Here is a 15,909-nt window from a genome sequence, read left to right on the forward strand (position 1 = left end):
CCAGGGAATGGAATGAGGCATTTTTTCACAAGCAGAATGAAATTTATTTATTTATTTATTTATTTATTTATTTTACCCTCAGGGCATACGCATTTCAGAGGGGAGTGGTGTACAGAATGGTTATTGAGCATAGCACATAAATGAAAGACACTAAAGGTTGGCATTTCACACAGCAGTCAATCATTCGAATAGTGCACACATACCGCATTTTTAAACAACTGAGACGAAGAGGTAGCCGTCAGGGAGCCGGGAAGGCAGTTCCAGTCGATCGATGTGCGTGGAAAAAATGAGTCTGAAAAGCCTTTAGTAGAACATCTAGGAATTCCTACTTTTTGTTGATGGCTAGTGCGATGGGAAATATATGTGGGAGAAAGTAAAAAGTGGTTACGTAGCCGACCGTTGTGATAATATATTTTGTGAAAGAGGCATATGCGGGCAATTTTACGACGTATGGCGAGGTCGGGAAGATGAAGTGTGGATTTCATAGAAGATACACTGGACTGTTGATGATAGTTACCGCAGATAAAGCGAACTGCTCTCCTCTGTATGTTTTCAATAGAATCTACAAGTACGCTCAAACCTGGATCCCAAACCGAGGCTGCGTATTCAAGTTTGGGCCTAACGACAGATTTATAGAGCGTTAGCTTGAGGTCCAGTGGTGCTTGACTAAAATTACGTCTGACGTAACCAAGAGTACGATGGGCATTATTTGTTATATAATTAATGTGAGCATGCCATGAGAGGTCACTAGTGATAAGGACCCCCAAGTACTTATAACACTGAACTTGCTCAAGTGGGACGTTCTCTAGTAGATACAGAGGATGACGTTCGAAGTTCCGAGAAATTCGCATGTGCTTGCACTTACCGATATTAAGTTCCATATGCCATGTCTTGCACCATGTTATTATGTTATCTAGATCTGATTGTAATAGGGTAATATCTGAGATGTGAGAAACTTTCCTGTAAACGACACAGTCGTATGCGAATAAGCGAACAGATGAAGACAGTACAGATTGCGGCATGTCGTTAATATAGATTAGGAAGAGAAGGGGACCGAGGACTGAACCTTGTGGCACACCGGATAGTACAGATGTTAAGCTAGAATTCGTGTCGTTAACTGTGACATATTGGCTGCGGTCAAGCAAAAAAGAATGAATCCAAGATAGGACGTATGTGTCAATATTGAGTGTACTTAGTTTATGAAGTAGTAATCTGTGAGAAACCTTGTCGAATGCTTTAGGAAATCAAGAAAAATACAGTCAGTCTGGAATCCACTGTCAAGGTTCGAACTCAAGTCGTGTACAAAACATACGAGCTGAGTTTCACAGGAAAATGATTTACGAAACCCATGTTGGCTGTCATGAAAAAAAGAGTTAGAATCAAGAAACTGAAATAAATGTGTACATATGATATGCTCCATAACCTTGCAAGGAATGCTAGTTAATGAGATGGGACGGTAGTTAAGTGGAGAGCTTTTATCACCGTGCTTATGAAGGGGAACTACCTTCCCAACTTTCCAGTCGTTAGGCAACAATCCTTGTTCAAGAGACTGCTTGAAAATTATTGACAGAATAAGCGATGAATAACATGACGTATTCTTTAAAAATTTAGATGTTATGAAGTCAGTACCACAACTGGATGAGATCTTCAGAGAGTCAATAATACTTTCAACACCACGACAGTCAAATACAATTGGGTCCATAGGAATGTAATTGGTAGGTAGCAGGGGGGGATAAGAAAATACAGTGGAGCTAGAGAAGGAGCTTACAAAAGCATTATTGAATGCCTCAGCACACTGAGAATTAGTTAAGTCATCACCGGATGAGTTACGCATTGGAATGTAATGGTGCCACATGGTCAAAGGCGATGGTTTGGTTTGGTTTTAAGAAAAAATAAAATGAAGATTTTGGCTTCACTAGTGTGAGGCCCACAACCCCACATCACTTGCACCAGTTACATTAGTGGAAAACTCCTGTAATGATGATGCCAATGAAGAGGAGGAGGAGGAAAGGAGGAGGGCGAAATAACCTTGTCTTTGTGCTTTTTCCGTGCTGGGTAATGTCAATCTCCTCAATAGCACTGCTGGGCTAGCTAGTACAGTTACGGGTCCTAATTCTTTTATAGGTGGAATTAAAGAATGGAGCAGGGTTGCTAAGCTATTCCAGGAGTGGGAATTGACCATACCTTTTCATTCCGAGGAATTGAAAGTGTAGAGGAGGTGGTGTCCCTCTACATGAGTCCTGACCAGGCGGTGATGGAATGTCCCAGCGAGCAGATGGTCGTGGCCTCACGCTAGGGTGGTGCCGGTAGAACTGGCTGGCAGGCGCAGTGATGTGTCGGGCTCCGCTGGTGCGTGCCACTGCGCCTGCCAGCCAGTTCAACCGGCACAGTCCTAGCGTGAGTCTACGACCATCTGCCCGCTGGGACATTCCATCATCGCCGGTCAGGACCCATGTGGAGGAAGACCACCTCCTCTACATTTGGTGACACCAACAACGAACATCATGTTCGGCGCAATTCGGCCTAGTACCATCCCAAATTTCCGCAAGACCGCATTCGAAGCCATCACTGAAGGTCCGGTGCACCGTTCTTCTGAAGAATCGCTAAGCGTCGACGTCGATCTACTGCCGGTAACTCATCGCAACGCCCGGCCGCTCAACACCATGGTTCGCTCATCTACACTGCTGCGTACCTCTCCGTGAAACATTTCCGCTACTTTTTGGACGGCAGAGAATTCACCATACTCACCGATCACAAGCCCTTAACATACGCTTTTCGCTCGGCCAGCAGCAAGTACTCCCCTCGAGAGATTCGGCATTTAGCTTTCCTAGCAGAATTCACTACTCGCGTTGAGCATGTCTCCACATCGGCGAACTGCCCTGCCGACGCCCTTAGTCGCATTGCTGCAGTCGAACCCCTCTCTCCTGAAGCTCTAGCGCGTGCTCAGCTCAGCGATCCCGACCTTGAAGCCTTACGCCGATCGCCCACCTCCCTTCATCTTGAAGACTCTCCCGTTTTCCGGCTCAGACCTCCGCATTTGCTGTGACACAACCACAGTTCCTCCCAGGCCCTATGTCCCTCAGCCACGGAGTAAGAAGACTAGGAGATGACACTTCACTCTCTCCCGCGACCAGAGATTGTACGAGGAGCGCGCGCTCCGCGGCCCGGCCCACAGTGCCATCTGTTGCACGAGGACGCATAATTTCCGAACCATGCGGTCACGTGATACTGTCCCTTGTCTGGCGGCGTGACAAAAACACGTGAAAGCACGTAAATTAAACACTAGAAAAGAAGAAGATGAAACGCTTACTCGATCATCGTGCTCCTGTCGTCTGCTCAATAGAACCGAGAGGCAAGAGAATGAAATTGTTTTCCTTTGGTTTCGCTAAACAGGAAGCGCTATGTAGTTAACAAGCGCGACCTTTATTGACAAGACAAACATCATTCACGTTCATCAGTTTGTCTTCGTCCGTAGGGGCTGCTGTACGACTCGCGAAAAGCATTGCTTTCCCCATAGCCTTCCATGTAAAAGCGCAAAATGGAAGACAGTGCTGCCGTGCCATCTGTCGCGTAAAGTCAGCAACTGCCTTTTTTCTCTCCCCCAACGTGACACTCTCTGGTCGCGCGCCGGCGCTTGCTTCTATGGGCAGTGTCATCTCCTAGTCTTCTTACTCCGTGCCCTCAGCCTTACCGTCGAGCGGTTTCTTACCTTCACCACGGATTCTCGCATCCAGGAGTACGAGGCACACAGCGCCTTATTGGATCCTGCTTCATGTGGCCCAAGATGAACGCTGATATTCGCGCTTAAGTTGGTTCCTGTTCCTCCTGTCAGCATTCCAAGATATTGTATAGTATTGGAAACCTGGTTGAACAATAAATGTGTTAAACAATAAACAGTTATCAGAAATAAATACGATGTGCAAAATAATATTACAGAATATGATTATTAAATAGTTGTTTTTGCATGGTTGTTATTAACACTAACTTTTCAGATTTACAGGGAATTCAGCATTGAATACCTCATAAAACACAAATTCTTGCGTGAAACATATTCTTAGGCAAACAACAAGTCCTTCAATGGAAGGAAATACAGCCAGCCAGCCCATCCCGTCTGTAGACTACGAAAGGCATAGTGATGTAAGTACAGAGTAACAGCTTCTGACCACAGCTTCCACAATCTTATTGATCCCAGGAAACCACACCTTCTCTCTAATTAGCTTCTTGGTCTTCACCATGCCCTGGGCACAGTCCCCGATGGGCTAACTGTGCAACCTCCATCTGCGCCTTTTCGGGAACTACCAAGCGTGGTCCTCGCAGGACCAAGTTGCTCTCTGCTACTGTTAGTTCTTCTTTTATCTGGTTGAAAGGCTTTAACTTTCTGTGCTTCCACAGATGTCTGCAAACCTTCTTGTCACGTGTTCGGAGGGCTGCAATCAGCATCAGAAAGTCCATTTGTTCATCATCTTTGTACGCCTTTTCAACGTCATAGCCTTCGGTACATACTATGACTACAGTCATACTGTTCGGCGGCAACAGCTTCCTTCGAGGGGCTCCCCTCTTTCGTTGAAGGTGAATGTCTCGACAAGTATCTGCCAGGTTCGTTTTACCTGGGATATGTTCTACGTCAAAGACATACTGTTGTAGCCTGAGGCTAAGGCGTTCCAGCCCTGCTGATAGCTTGGCGCTTGGATTCTTGAGTATTGACACCAGAGGTAGATGGTTGGTTTTGACTATGAATCTTCGTCCCACCAAGTAGACATGAAAACGTTCGACCATCGACATTTCTTTCGAGCATTTCTTTGTCAATTTGCAGATACCTCTTTTCTGTTGGCGTCAGCGGTCTGCTGTGGTACGCCCAGATGCTGTGATCCCTTTTGTCCTTGGTGTCCTGGACTAGAATGCCAGCCCTCTGGTCCAGCGTCTGTGATGACGTACATATTCTTTCTGTCATCGAAGTACGCCAGTGTCGTAGCGTGAGATATCTCTTGTCGGAGCCTTTCTAGAGCATTTTCTTGCTCTTCATTCCATGAGAACTCAACATCCATGTGTGGAAGTCCCCCAGGGGCTCAACAATTTCTGCTAACTGGGGGATAAACTGACTGCAACAGTTCACCATCACCAGTAAGCTCTTTACTTCAGCTGCATTTCTTGGAGAAGTCATCTCTGCGACTACTCTCACTTATCACGGGTCAATGGTGACTCCCTGGGCAGAAAAGACATGGCCGAAGAATTTCACACTCCGAGAGCCTAACACGCATTTTTTCAAGTTTAGCGTGAGTCCTGCTTCTTCAAGGTTCTTTAGGACCAAACGCAACCTTCGATCATGCTCTTCTATAGATCGACCGGATACCAGAATATCATCACTGATGTGGATGATTCTGTCTTCATCCGGTATAACTTGGCTGATGCTGTTCTGAAATATCTCAGCTGCTGCATTGACTACAAACAAGAGCCTCTTGTATCTTCTTAGACTGCAGTGGGTAGAGAAAGTCTTTATTCTCAGTGACGACTCCTCTAGTTCTAGCTGATATCCTTCGTTCAGGTCCAACTTCGAGAATGCTGCGCCATTCAGTGTATTGATAATGTCTTCAACCGTGTGCATCACGTGCAGGGCCGGCGATATGGGGGTCGAGTAAGGCGACCGCCTTAGGCCCCCGGCTTGCATAGGCCCCGCGCACGAAGCCCTCAACCAGGGATTACTTTTTGTTTAAATACCAGGTATGCACTTAATCGTGTGAAACAGGCCCCTCGATGTGCCTTTGCCTCAGGCCCCGCACAGCCCTAGCACCGGCCCTGATCACGTGCCTCTCTCGAGCAATAGCCCTGTTAGCTTCTCGCATATCAATACACATTCTTAGCGCTCCTTCTGTGTGTGGTTCGGGAACCACAACGAACGGAGAGACCCAAGGGGTAGGCCCTGTGACGCGCTCAATGATGTCCATGTCTTTTAAGCGTGTCAGCTCAGCCTCCAATGCTTTCCTCATTCTGAAGGGAGTTCTGAGATGTCGTTGTGCGACCGGCTTGACGTCACTTGATATTGCCAACTTAACTTGAAAATTCTTTAGTTTTCCAAGTCCTTCTAACAACTTCAGAAACTCTCTTCTAGCATCTACCGATGTTTCCTGGCCCAGCGACTGTACGATGTTGATGAGGTTGAGCTCCGAGGCTGTTTGGTAACTCAGCAATGATGCTTGTGGCCCTTTTACTATGAATATTGATGCTCGTACAGACTTTCCTTGAGTCTTGAATGTCGCTGTGAATGTTCCCATGACAGGGATTTCTTGCTTCAATCTGTAGAGGAGCTGGCGCCCATCTATGTGTGTCCTGACAGGAGATAATGGAATGTCCCAGCGGGCAGATGGACATGACCTCACGCTAGGACGGTGTCGGTAGAACTGGCTGCCAAGCGCAGTAGCGTGCGGCAGCAGAGGTGCGTCGTCGTCGTCCACGGGGCGCCACATCACTCCCCCCTGAGACGCGGAGAGGTGCATGCGGTTGAGGTCCGCGTCGATACCACGAGGAGAATGAGGACAACTCGTGGATGGTGGATCACTGGACACACGGCTTGTGATTGTGGTTGTTGATGCAGCAGCAGTGGGATGGCGGGAACAAGAGCGCTGCGATCCAGGCAGGTTCCAGTGATGAGATGTGGATGCTGAGTGCTTGACTGCTTGGATGCTTGAGTGGTTGCTGATTGTGTTGGGCGGCGCCGAGTGCTTTGTGTGGCGTTGAGCGATCGTTGTGTGGCATTGAGTGATCGTTGCTGCATTGCTTGTTGCTGAGTAAGTGCATTGAGTGATCGTTGCTGAGAGCTGATTGTTGCTGTGCGAGTGCGTTGCTGAGTGGGTGACAGTACCGCGACCGGTACGTAAGCGTGGATTCTGTTTGTCGCCAGAGAAGTGCTGGGGAGGACCATCGTGAAGCAGGTGGAGGCCGGAAACTCAGCTTACTGTGGTCTCCCTGCGAGTCCCCGGTGGAACAATGGTCCCGGTGCGACTTGCCTGCTAGAAGGTGGTTCGCTGCTGGTTTGCCGAAAAATTTAAGATGGTGAATTGTCAAATTACGCCAAACATGGTGTTGGTTGTTCGGGTCACCAAATGTACAGGAGGTGGAATCCCTCTACACGCGTCCCGACCAGTGATGATGGAATGTCCCAGCGGGCAGATGGACATGACCTCACGCTAAGACGGTGCCGATAGAACTTGCTGCCAGGCGCAGTAGCGCGCGGCAGCCGAGGCGCGTTGTCGTCGTCATCCACTGTCTGCCACATGTCCATACAGAACCAATCGTGTGCTTGTTTCTTCCAGCGTTTCTTGGAAGTGCTATCTCCAGGTCTGCTCTCCTACGACGTTACCCAGTGACCCAGTGTTCAAGAAAATGTCCACGGGCGTTTTGTTCACTATTACTGTGATTACTCGGAGTTTGTGACACCCTGTACGTGGAACACATGCTCCTCCGAACTTGCTTGTCGGAGAGAGCACTGAGGGTTCGATGACGTAGTGAGAGACCGTATCGCTGCTGTGCCCTCTGTTGTGCTTCGGCACCACTTAGCGAAGTGGTTTCTCTTGTGACACTTGAGGCATGTCACCCCCCATAATGGACATGTCATTTTGCCATTCGGGTGGGGCCAGCTCCCTCCACATGCTGTACACCTTTCAGTTTTTCTTTGGTCTCGTCCTTTATTCTTTGGACGAGTCCTGTGTGTTCCTTTCTTGGTTTCTATCTTCTGCACTGAGTGAGTCTGTGCTGGATTCTCTGTGCTGGAGGCTTGGACTTCAGCATTCTCAAGGTTGCGGCCAGTCACTAAAAGTTTATCGAGCGTGACGTCAGTCTCTCGTAGTGCTGTGCGACGTAGTCTCTGCGATGTGGTGCCCTCAATAACCTAACAGAGGAGCTCCTTGTCTACGTCTGTGAATTCACACGTTGTACTGAGCTTTCAGAGTCTGACGTGGAGCTGGTCCAGTGTTTCTCCTGGGTTTTGCCATGCAAGGCGGAACACTTGGCATTCGTACACAACATTCTTCTTTGGGGCAAAGTGTTGCTTCAGACAAGCAACAGCAGTGTCATCGTCTGACTCGGTGTTGGAGAGCGTATTAAAAATATCGTATGCTTCTTCACTGGCATAATGAAGTAACACGCACGTTTGCGGTGGGGACTATCCGCACACTTCCTGCTCCGTGATGACCTGGGCATCATGTGTGGTAGCCGTTCCGAATGGCTCGGTGACCACTGATCAGGGTTCTTCTCGCGCAAGGAAACCTGAGGGTGAACTACCAGTCACGGGCGGGTCCGCCTGTGACAAAGCTGTGCCTATTGGTCAGGTTTCGCCTGATGTAGCTTCAGCTAGGGAGGCGGAGCCCGTTCAGGGTGCTCATAGAGGTGTAGATTAGCTCACTCCCGAGGTAGTGTCTGAGATGCGTGTTCTGGCTTCCGTGCTGTTGCCAAGTAACTCCCGTGAAGATGGTCACGATCGCCATGACAGCCAGTTGTGATGTTGTCGAAAGCAGCGATGCAGCTGCTAAGGGAAGGTAATGATCTCTCGTTCCCGAGTGATGTGTCCCTGTCAAGCAAGAATGAGGATGAAGCTCGCTCTGACGTTGATATTGAATCAGAGGCTCCAGCTGCTGTGGTTGCCCCCGAGAGGATTCAGCAAGAGTAGATATGCGATGGATTTGTTATTGCTCATACTAGCGATGGCTATTTACACTGGGACGTTCAACTGTAGGGGTTTCTCCCATAGTACAAAGCAGTTTGCTGTGTTACAATGGGCTTCTGTGCATTCTATGATATTTTCTTGCTACAGGAGACTCGCTTTCTTCGAACAAAAGCTGTTCGGGATTTGGAGGCAAATCATAACGTACGTGCCTTCTCTAGTCGTGGCTCACCACATAGGTTGGGAGCTATAGTATTCTGTTATCTCCATCTTCCCACGGCGTGGTAAAATGGTTTGACAGAGATTGTGATGCCTGCGTAGTTACGGTTGACTTAGATCTATCGAGTACACATGCGAATAGTTAGTATGCCCCTGTGCGTCGCGGGGGAGCGCACAGATTTCTTCAGGGTACTTGAGAGTGAGTGACTCTCATTGACGCACTGAGGTTGAATACTTGAGTTTTTCAAACCTGGTGGTTGCTGGGGATGTCAAATGCACTACTGAAAACACATGACGTCACATAGTCGTCTGTGGTTCCCCTTGTCTTGCTGATTGCATCGGTACTTGTGATGTTCTTCCGTCAGGAGATTTGTCTGATCATGAAGGCACACGTCTTTCAATCACAGGGTTTACAGGCCTTCGTTCCGAGTTGGGCTGTTGGAGGCTTAGTGCCGCGCTACTGGGCGATGTGCAAATTCGTAATGCTGTTAAGGCACATCCAAGCCCGCTGTGCCGACCGGTGGTGGGAGGAAACCAAAGTTGAGGCCGCGTGGCTTTTCCGCTGCTGCGACTCGCCAAGTGCGGTCGCAGTGCCGATGCACAAAGTTTTTCTTTATCTTTACTTTCTCCCGTCTCCTTCTCAAAAAACACTGCGCTCCCGTTTTCTCTTCCCTTCCCCTCGCTTCCTTCTTTCCCTTGCAGCGCCCTGCGGCTGAAAAGCTGTAAATACAGGTCAGCAGGCCTCCCCCCAGGGTGTTCCTGTGGATAACCTTTCACGGAAATTCGGATCTCCCTGGGATGCAGATATTTTTCCGACAGACGTCCCCCACATCTCCGAGTAGCCACAATTCAGACTTCCCACATATATCCGTCGTTTGTCTTCACAGGATGTTAGACGGAGATGTCTGGACATTGCACGGGCTTACTTATGTACATGCACACGTTGTGTGAATATACAAGCATCCGTAGACGAGAAGACATTTAAACTCAGTTTTCGTAGAAATCACCATTTTTCTGCCTGCCATTTTGTTTTAATCCCCACCTCTGCACCTTTTGATTTCTGTTGCTCTTCTGTTTCTCATACATGCCATGACGGAGAACGAACGAAGCGTTTTAATGAGCAAAAACGATATATAAAAGCCACGACGGACCACTCTGGGACCACCCAGAAGCTCACTTCGAAAGGCAGTGCCATTTCCTTCCAAAGAGAAAACAGATACTATATACTGCTTGTTTCGCGAGCATCCCCATATTCCAGATACCTTTTCCCCTCTGAATGAAAATGATGGGTGAGTTGTCTTTAATTATCTTAATCGATTTAATCTTAATTCGATTACGCACGCATACAACAACGCAGTGAGAAATTGCTCATTGTATTCACTTGCTATCAAGACAACGTCTGTGTTTCTTACTGGTTTTGGTTAGAGACATTCAGCTGGTACATCGAAAGTCAAACCTTGCAGCGCTACATCGCCCCCCGTTTCTCTCTCTCCCGCAATAAATGATCCGTGTAACATCCTGACAGGGATCTAACTCGGGCAATTCTTGAAACAGCCACGACCGGACATCCTATAGATACAGATCTTAGGACGTCCATGTATGAAGCTCCCAGTGATATCCGACGGATATAGATTTCCGGATTTGGACCTTGGGATCGGTTTCGGACGTCCACAGAAAGAAGTGAATAGATTGTTTTTAAGCACATGCAACTGCTTCTGTGTTCTACATGCCTTTACTTGTGACGCAACGACATATTGGTGACCTGGTTTCCCCTTCTCTTTCTGTCAACTCTAAAACAATATGGCTAATTCAACAAGCACCTGCTGACATCTCTGCTATCCAGATCAAACTCCCGGAATTCTGGTTCGCGCAAGTACAGGCACAGATTTGCACTTGCAGTTAACATATCAGTTTGCAGTTAACACATCAGTAGTAGGTACTGACCACGAGTATATAGAAACACACGAAGCATCTGGACACCATTAAATTAGCAATTAGAGCTAATTAGACTCCCTAAAGTAATTAGGATCATCCAGTGAGTCATTATAATAATTGGGGAGCATCTAACAAGTGTCCAGGGTGCTCTTCATGTTTCCGAATAGTCCTGGTAGTAAAAAAGAAAAAAGCATATAGAAATAGAGTGGAGAGAAACAATTTATTTTAAATTCAGCAATGCCAGCTAGAAAAACAATCGCTCTGGAACGGGCGACTAATCAACGAGCGCTATTTTCTCGTTGCCGGCAACTGCTGGTTGCAGACATCGACGACAGGGGACAACCTAGTTGCAAGGTATCACACCAGGTGGCGCCACCATCCCCTCATGTCGGATTGCGTGGAAGACAGAAAGAACGACAGAATACTAGCGACAGGTAAAAAATGCAATCAGAAAGACACTGCTAAACAAGTCCAAACATGCGATAGCAAATACAAAACACTGCTCATCAGAGAAAAGCCTTAAGACGAGCACAGAGCTAGGCATCTGGACACTTAGGCGTAATCACAGTGTTCGAGCTCATGGCGGTTTGTATGGAACACAGAAAAAACAGCAAACTACAACCGGCGGGTAAAAATTGCAACAAGACACTGCTAGACAAATCTAACCATGCGACAGCACATACAAAACAGTGTTCATCAGGGAAAAGGCTGAAGAAGAGCGCTTAGGCCTAATCGCAATGCAAAGCATGTAAACCAGAACAAGTAGAAATACCGGGGGCGCTCATGCCTAATCGCAATAAACATGCACGAAGCAAAGACTACATAAACAGCATACAAACACCGCTTGTCATCGGGGAAAAGGCGTAACCGCACATCACTACGAAAACCGGTGGCAAACACACACTGCCTAGCCACTCACAATCATAATCGTCGCTGCGACACTTAACGTTTCCCACAGGTATCCACTGCGGCCACAGAGTGCCAGACCGCACGACTGCTCCACACCACAGCAGAGAACTGCCACGAGCATCCACCGTCGCCGGGTATCCGTCACGCGTATGTGCGCCGCGCCGCGCTGCTTCTTAGTTTCGGTTTTACTCTTGTTTCTTCACACGTTTTTATTTGAAAGCACTTAATTAAGTGGGTGCGCACTGCGCTCAACTCATCATTCTGACCAAAAGATGAAAAATGTCATGTGTGGCTTATTCTCCTACGTTTCTCGTAAGTGGGAAGAGACAAAACCGAAGAACTTTGCAAATTTATTCGCGGCATCCTGGTGGAAGCCTGTCTACGGCCTTTCCTTTCTCAATCCACCGTCTGGATCTACAGGATGATGTGTAAACAAAACAGATGCATTTCTCTGCAAGACTCGGCCTCTTCTTTTTCTTCACACAAAGTGTACACATGCGTGCGTGTCATGTCTTCCCCTGAACCTTTTCGGCATCCTGGAGGAAGCCTTTCAATCCACCGTCTGGAATGGTTGCAAGCACGTCAAGAAATGTGTCAGGACAAGATGAAGGGAGAGGCTCGACCGCATCTTAGCGGCGAGACAGACGAAAAGGAAGTCCAGCTTTAGTCTGGATAATCTGTATAGGGAACGCTATTTGGATCAAGAGGATGATGTGTAAACAAAATAGATGCATTTCTCTGCAAGACTCGGTCTCTTCTTTTTCTTCACACAAAGTGTACACATGCGTGCGTGTCATGTCTTCCCCTGAACCTTTTCGGCATCCTGGAGGAAGCCTTTCAATCCACCGTCTGGAATGGTTGCAAGCACGTCAAGAAATGTGTCAGGACAAGATGAAGGGAGAGGCTCGACCGCATCTTAGCGGCGAGACAGACGAAAAGGAAGTCCAGCTTTAGTCTGGATAATCTGTATAGGGAACGCTATCTGGATCAAGAGGATGATGTGTAAACAAAACAGATGCATTTCTCTGCAAGACTTAGTCTCTTCTTTTTCTTCACACAAAGTGTACACTTGCGTGCGCGTCATATAAAATTTTCGGCATCCTGGAGGAAGCCTTTCAATCCACCGTCTCGAATGGTTGCAAGCACGTCAAGAAATGTGTCAGGACAAGATGAAGGCAGAGGCTCGACCGCATCTTAGCGGCGAGACAGACGAAAAAGAAGTCCAGCCTTAGTCTGGATAATCTGTATAGAGAACGCTATCTGGACCTAGAGGATGATGTGTAAACAAAACAGATGCATTTCTCTGCAAGACTTAGTCTATTCTTTTTCATCACACAAAGTGTACATATGCGTGCGCATCATGTCTTCCCCTGAACCTTTTCGGCATCCTGGAGGAAGCCTTTCAATCGACGGTCTGGAATGGTTGCAAGCACGTCAAGGAATGTGTCAGGACAAGATCAAGGCAGGGGCTCGACCACATCTTAGTGGCGGATAGACAGACGAAAAAGAAGTCCAGCTTTAGTCTGGATAATCTGTATAGGGAACGCAGTCTGGATCTAGAGGATGATGTGTAAACAAAACAGATGCATTTCTCTGCAAGACTCAGCCTCTTCTTTTTCTTTACACAAAGGGTACACACGCGTGCGCGTCATGTCTTCCCCTGAACCTTTTCGGCATCTTGGTGGAAGCCTTTCAATCCACCATCTGAAATGCTTGCAAGCACGTCAAGGAATGTGTCAGGACAAGATCAAGGCAGGGGCTCGACCGAATCTTAGCGGTGGATAGACCAACGAAAAAGAAGTCCAGCTTTAGTCTGGATAATCTGTATAAGGAACGCAATTCGGATCTAGAGGATGATATGTAAACAAAACAGATGAATTTCTCTGCAAGACTCAGCCTCTTCTTTTTCTTCACACAAAGGGTACACACGCGTGCGCGTCATGTCTTCCCCTGAACCTTTTGGCATCCTGGAGGAAGCCTTTCAATCCACCGTCTGGAATGGTTGCAAGCACGTCTGGAATGGTTGCAAGCACGTCAAGGAATGTCTCAGGACAAGATCAAGGCAGGGGCTCGACCGCATCTTAGCGGCGGACAGACCAACGAAAAAGAAGTCCAGCTTTGATCTGGATAATCTGTATTGGGAACGCAGTTCATATCTAGAGGACGATGTGTGAATATAACAGATGCATTTCTCTGCAAGACTTAGACTCTTCTTTTTCTTCACACAAAGTGTACACATGTGTGCGCATCATGTCTTCCCCTGAACCTTTTGGCATCCTGGAGGAAGCCTTTCAATCCACCGTCTGGAATGGTTGCAAGCACGTCAAGGAATGTGTCAGGACAAGATCAAGGCAGGGGCTCGACCGCATCTTAGCGGCGGACAGACCAACGAAAAAGAAGTCCAGCTTTGATCTGGATAATCTGTATTGAGAACGCAGTTCATATCTACAGGACCGATGTGTGAATAAAACAGATGCATTTCTCTGCAAGACTTAGACTCTTCTTTTTCTTCACACAAAGTGTACACATGTGTGCGCATCATGTCTTCCCCTGAACCTTTTGGCATCCAGGAGGAAGCCTTTCAATCCACCGTCTGGAATGGTTGCAAGCACGTCAAGGAATGTGTCAGGACAAGATCAAGGCAGGGGCTCGACCGCATCTTAGCGGCGGACTGACCAACGAAAAAGAAGTCCAGCTTTGATCTGGATAATCTGTATTGAGAACGCAGTTCATATCTACAGGACCGATGTGTGAATAAAACAGATGCATTTCTCTGCAAGACTTAGACTCTTCTTTTTCTTCACACAAAGTGTACACATGTGTGCGCATCATGTCTTCCCCTGAACCTTTTGGCATCCAGGAGGAAGCCTTTCAATCCACCGTCTGGAATGGTTGCAAGCACGTCAAGGAATGTGTCAGGACAAGATCAAGGCAGGGGCTGGACCGCATCTTAGCGGCGGACAGACCAACGAAAAAGAAGTCCAGCTTTGATCTGGATAATCTGTATTGGGAACGCAGTTCATATCTAGAGGACCGATGTGTGAATAAAACAGATGCATTTCTCTGCAAGACTTAGACTCTTCTTTTTCTTCACACAAAGTGTACACATGTGTGCGCATCATGTCTTCCTCTGAACCTTTTGGCATCCTGGAGGAAGCCTTTCAATCCACCGTCTGGAATGGTTGCAAGCACGTCAAGGAATGTGTCAGGACAAGATCAAGGCAGGGGCTGGACCGCATCTTAGCGGCGGAGAGACCAACGAAAAAGAAGTCCAGCTTTGATCTGGATAATCTGTATTGGGAACGCAGTTCATATCTAGAGGACCGATGTGTGAATAAAACAGATGCATTTCTCTGCAAGACTTAGACTCTTCTTTTTCTTCACACAAAGTGTACACATGTGTGCGCATCATGTCTTCCCCTGAACCTTTTGGCATCCTGGAGGAAGCCTTTCAATCCACCGTCTGGAATGGTTGCAAGCACGTCAAGGAATGTGTCAGGACAAGATCAAGGCAGGGGCTGGACCGCATCTTAGCGGCGGACAGACCAACGAAAAAGAAGTCCAGCTTTGATCTGGATAATCTGTATTGGGAACGCAGTTCATATCTAGAGGACCGATGTGTGAATAAAACAGATGCATTTCTCTGCAAGACTTAGTCTCTTCTTTTTCTTCACACAAAGCGTACACATGCGTGCGCATCATGTCTTCCCCTGAACCTTTTGGCATCCTGGAGGAAGCCTTTCAATCCACCGTCTGGAATGGTTGCAAGCACGTCAAGGAATGTGTCAGGACAAGATCAAGGCAGGGGCTCGACCGCATCTTAGCGGCGGACAGACCAATGAAAAAGAAGTCCAGCTTTGATCTGGATAATCTGCATTGGGAACGCAGTTCATATCTAGAGGACGATGTGTGAATGAAACAGATGAATTTGTCTGCAAGACTTAGTCTCTTCTTTTTCTTCACACAAAGCGTACACATATGTGCGCATCATGTCTTCCCCTGAACCTTTTCGGCATCTTGGAGGAAGCCTTTCAATCCACCATCTGGAATGCTTGCAAGCACGTCAAGGAATATGTCAGGACAAGATCAAGGCAGGGGCTTGACCGCATCTTAGCGGTGGATAGACCAACGAAAAAGAAGTCCAGCTTTGATCTGGATAATCTGTATTGAGAACGCAGTTCATATCTACAGGA

General features: G+C 47.5%; 2 protein-coding genes across 2 annotated transcripts; both read right to left on the reverse strand.

Annotated features, from left to right (window-relative positions):
* Positions 1-4,209: 4,209 nt before the first annotated feature.
* Positions 4,210-4,782, reverse strand: LOC135369398 (uncharacterized). Its single transcript, XM_064602990.1, has one exon. The coding sequence runs from the start codon at positions 4,780-4,782 to the stop codon at positions 4,210-4,212; it is 573 nt and encodes a 190-aa protein (XP_064459060.1).
* Positions 4,783-5,182: 400 nt separating this feature from the next.
* LOC135369399 (uncharacterized protein K02A2.6-like) lies at positions 5,183-5,665 on the reverse strand. The gene has a single exon (XM_064602991.1). The coding sequence runs from the start codon at positions 5,663-5,665 to the stop codon at positions 5,183-5,185; it is 483 nt and encodes a 160-aa protein (XP_064459061.1).
* Positions 5,666-15,909: the final 10,244 nt, after the last annotated feature.

The sequence above is a fragment of the Ornithodoros turicata genome, chromosome 9 (assembly GCF_037126465.1).
Source record: "Ornithodoros turicata isolate Travis chromosome 9, ASM3712646v1, whole genome shotgun sequence".
Lineage (NCBI taxonomy): Eukaryota > Metazoa > Arthropoda > Arachnida > Ixodida > Argasidae > Ornithodoros > Ornithodoros turicata.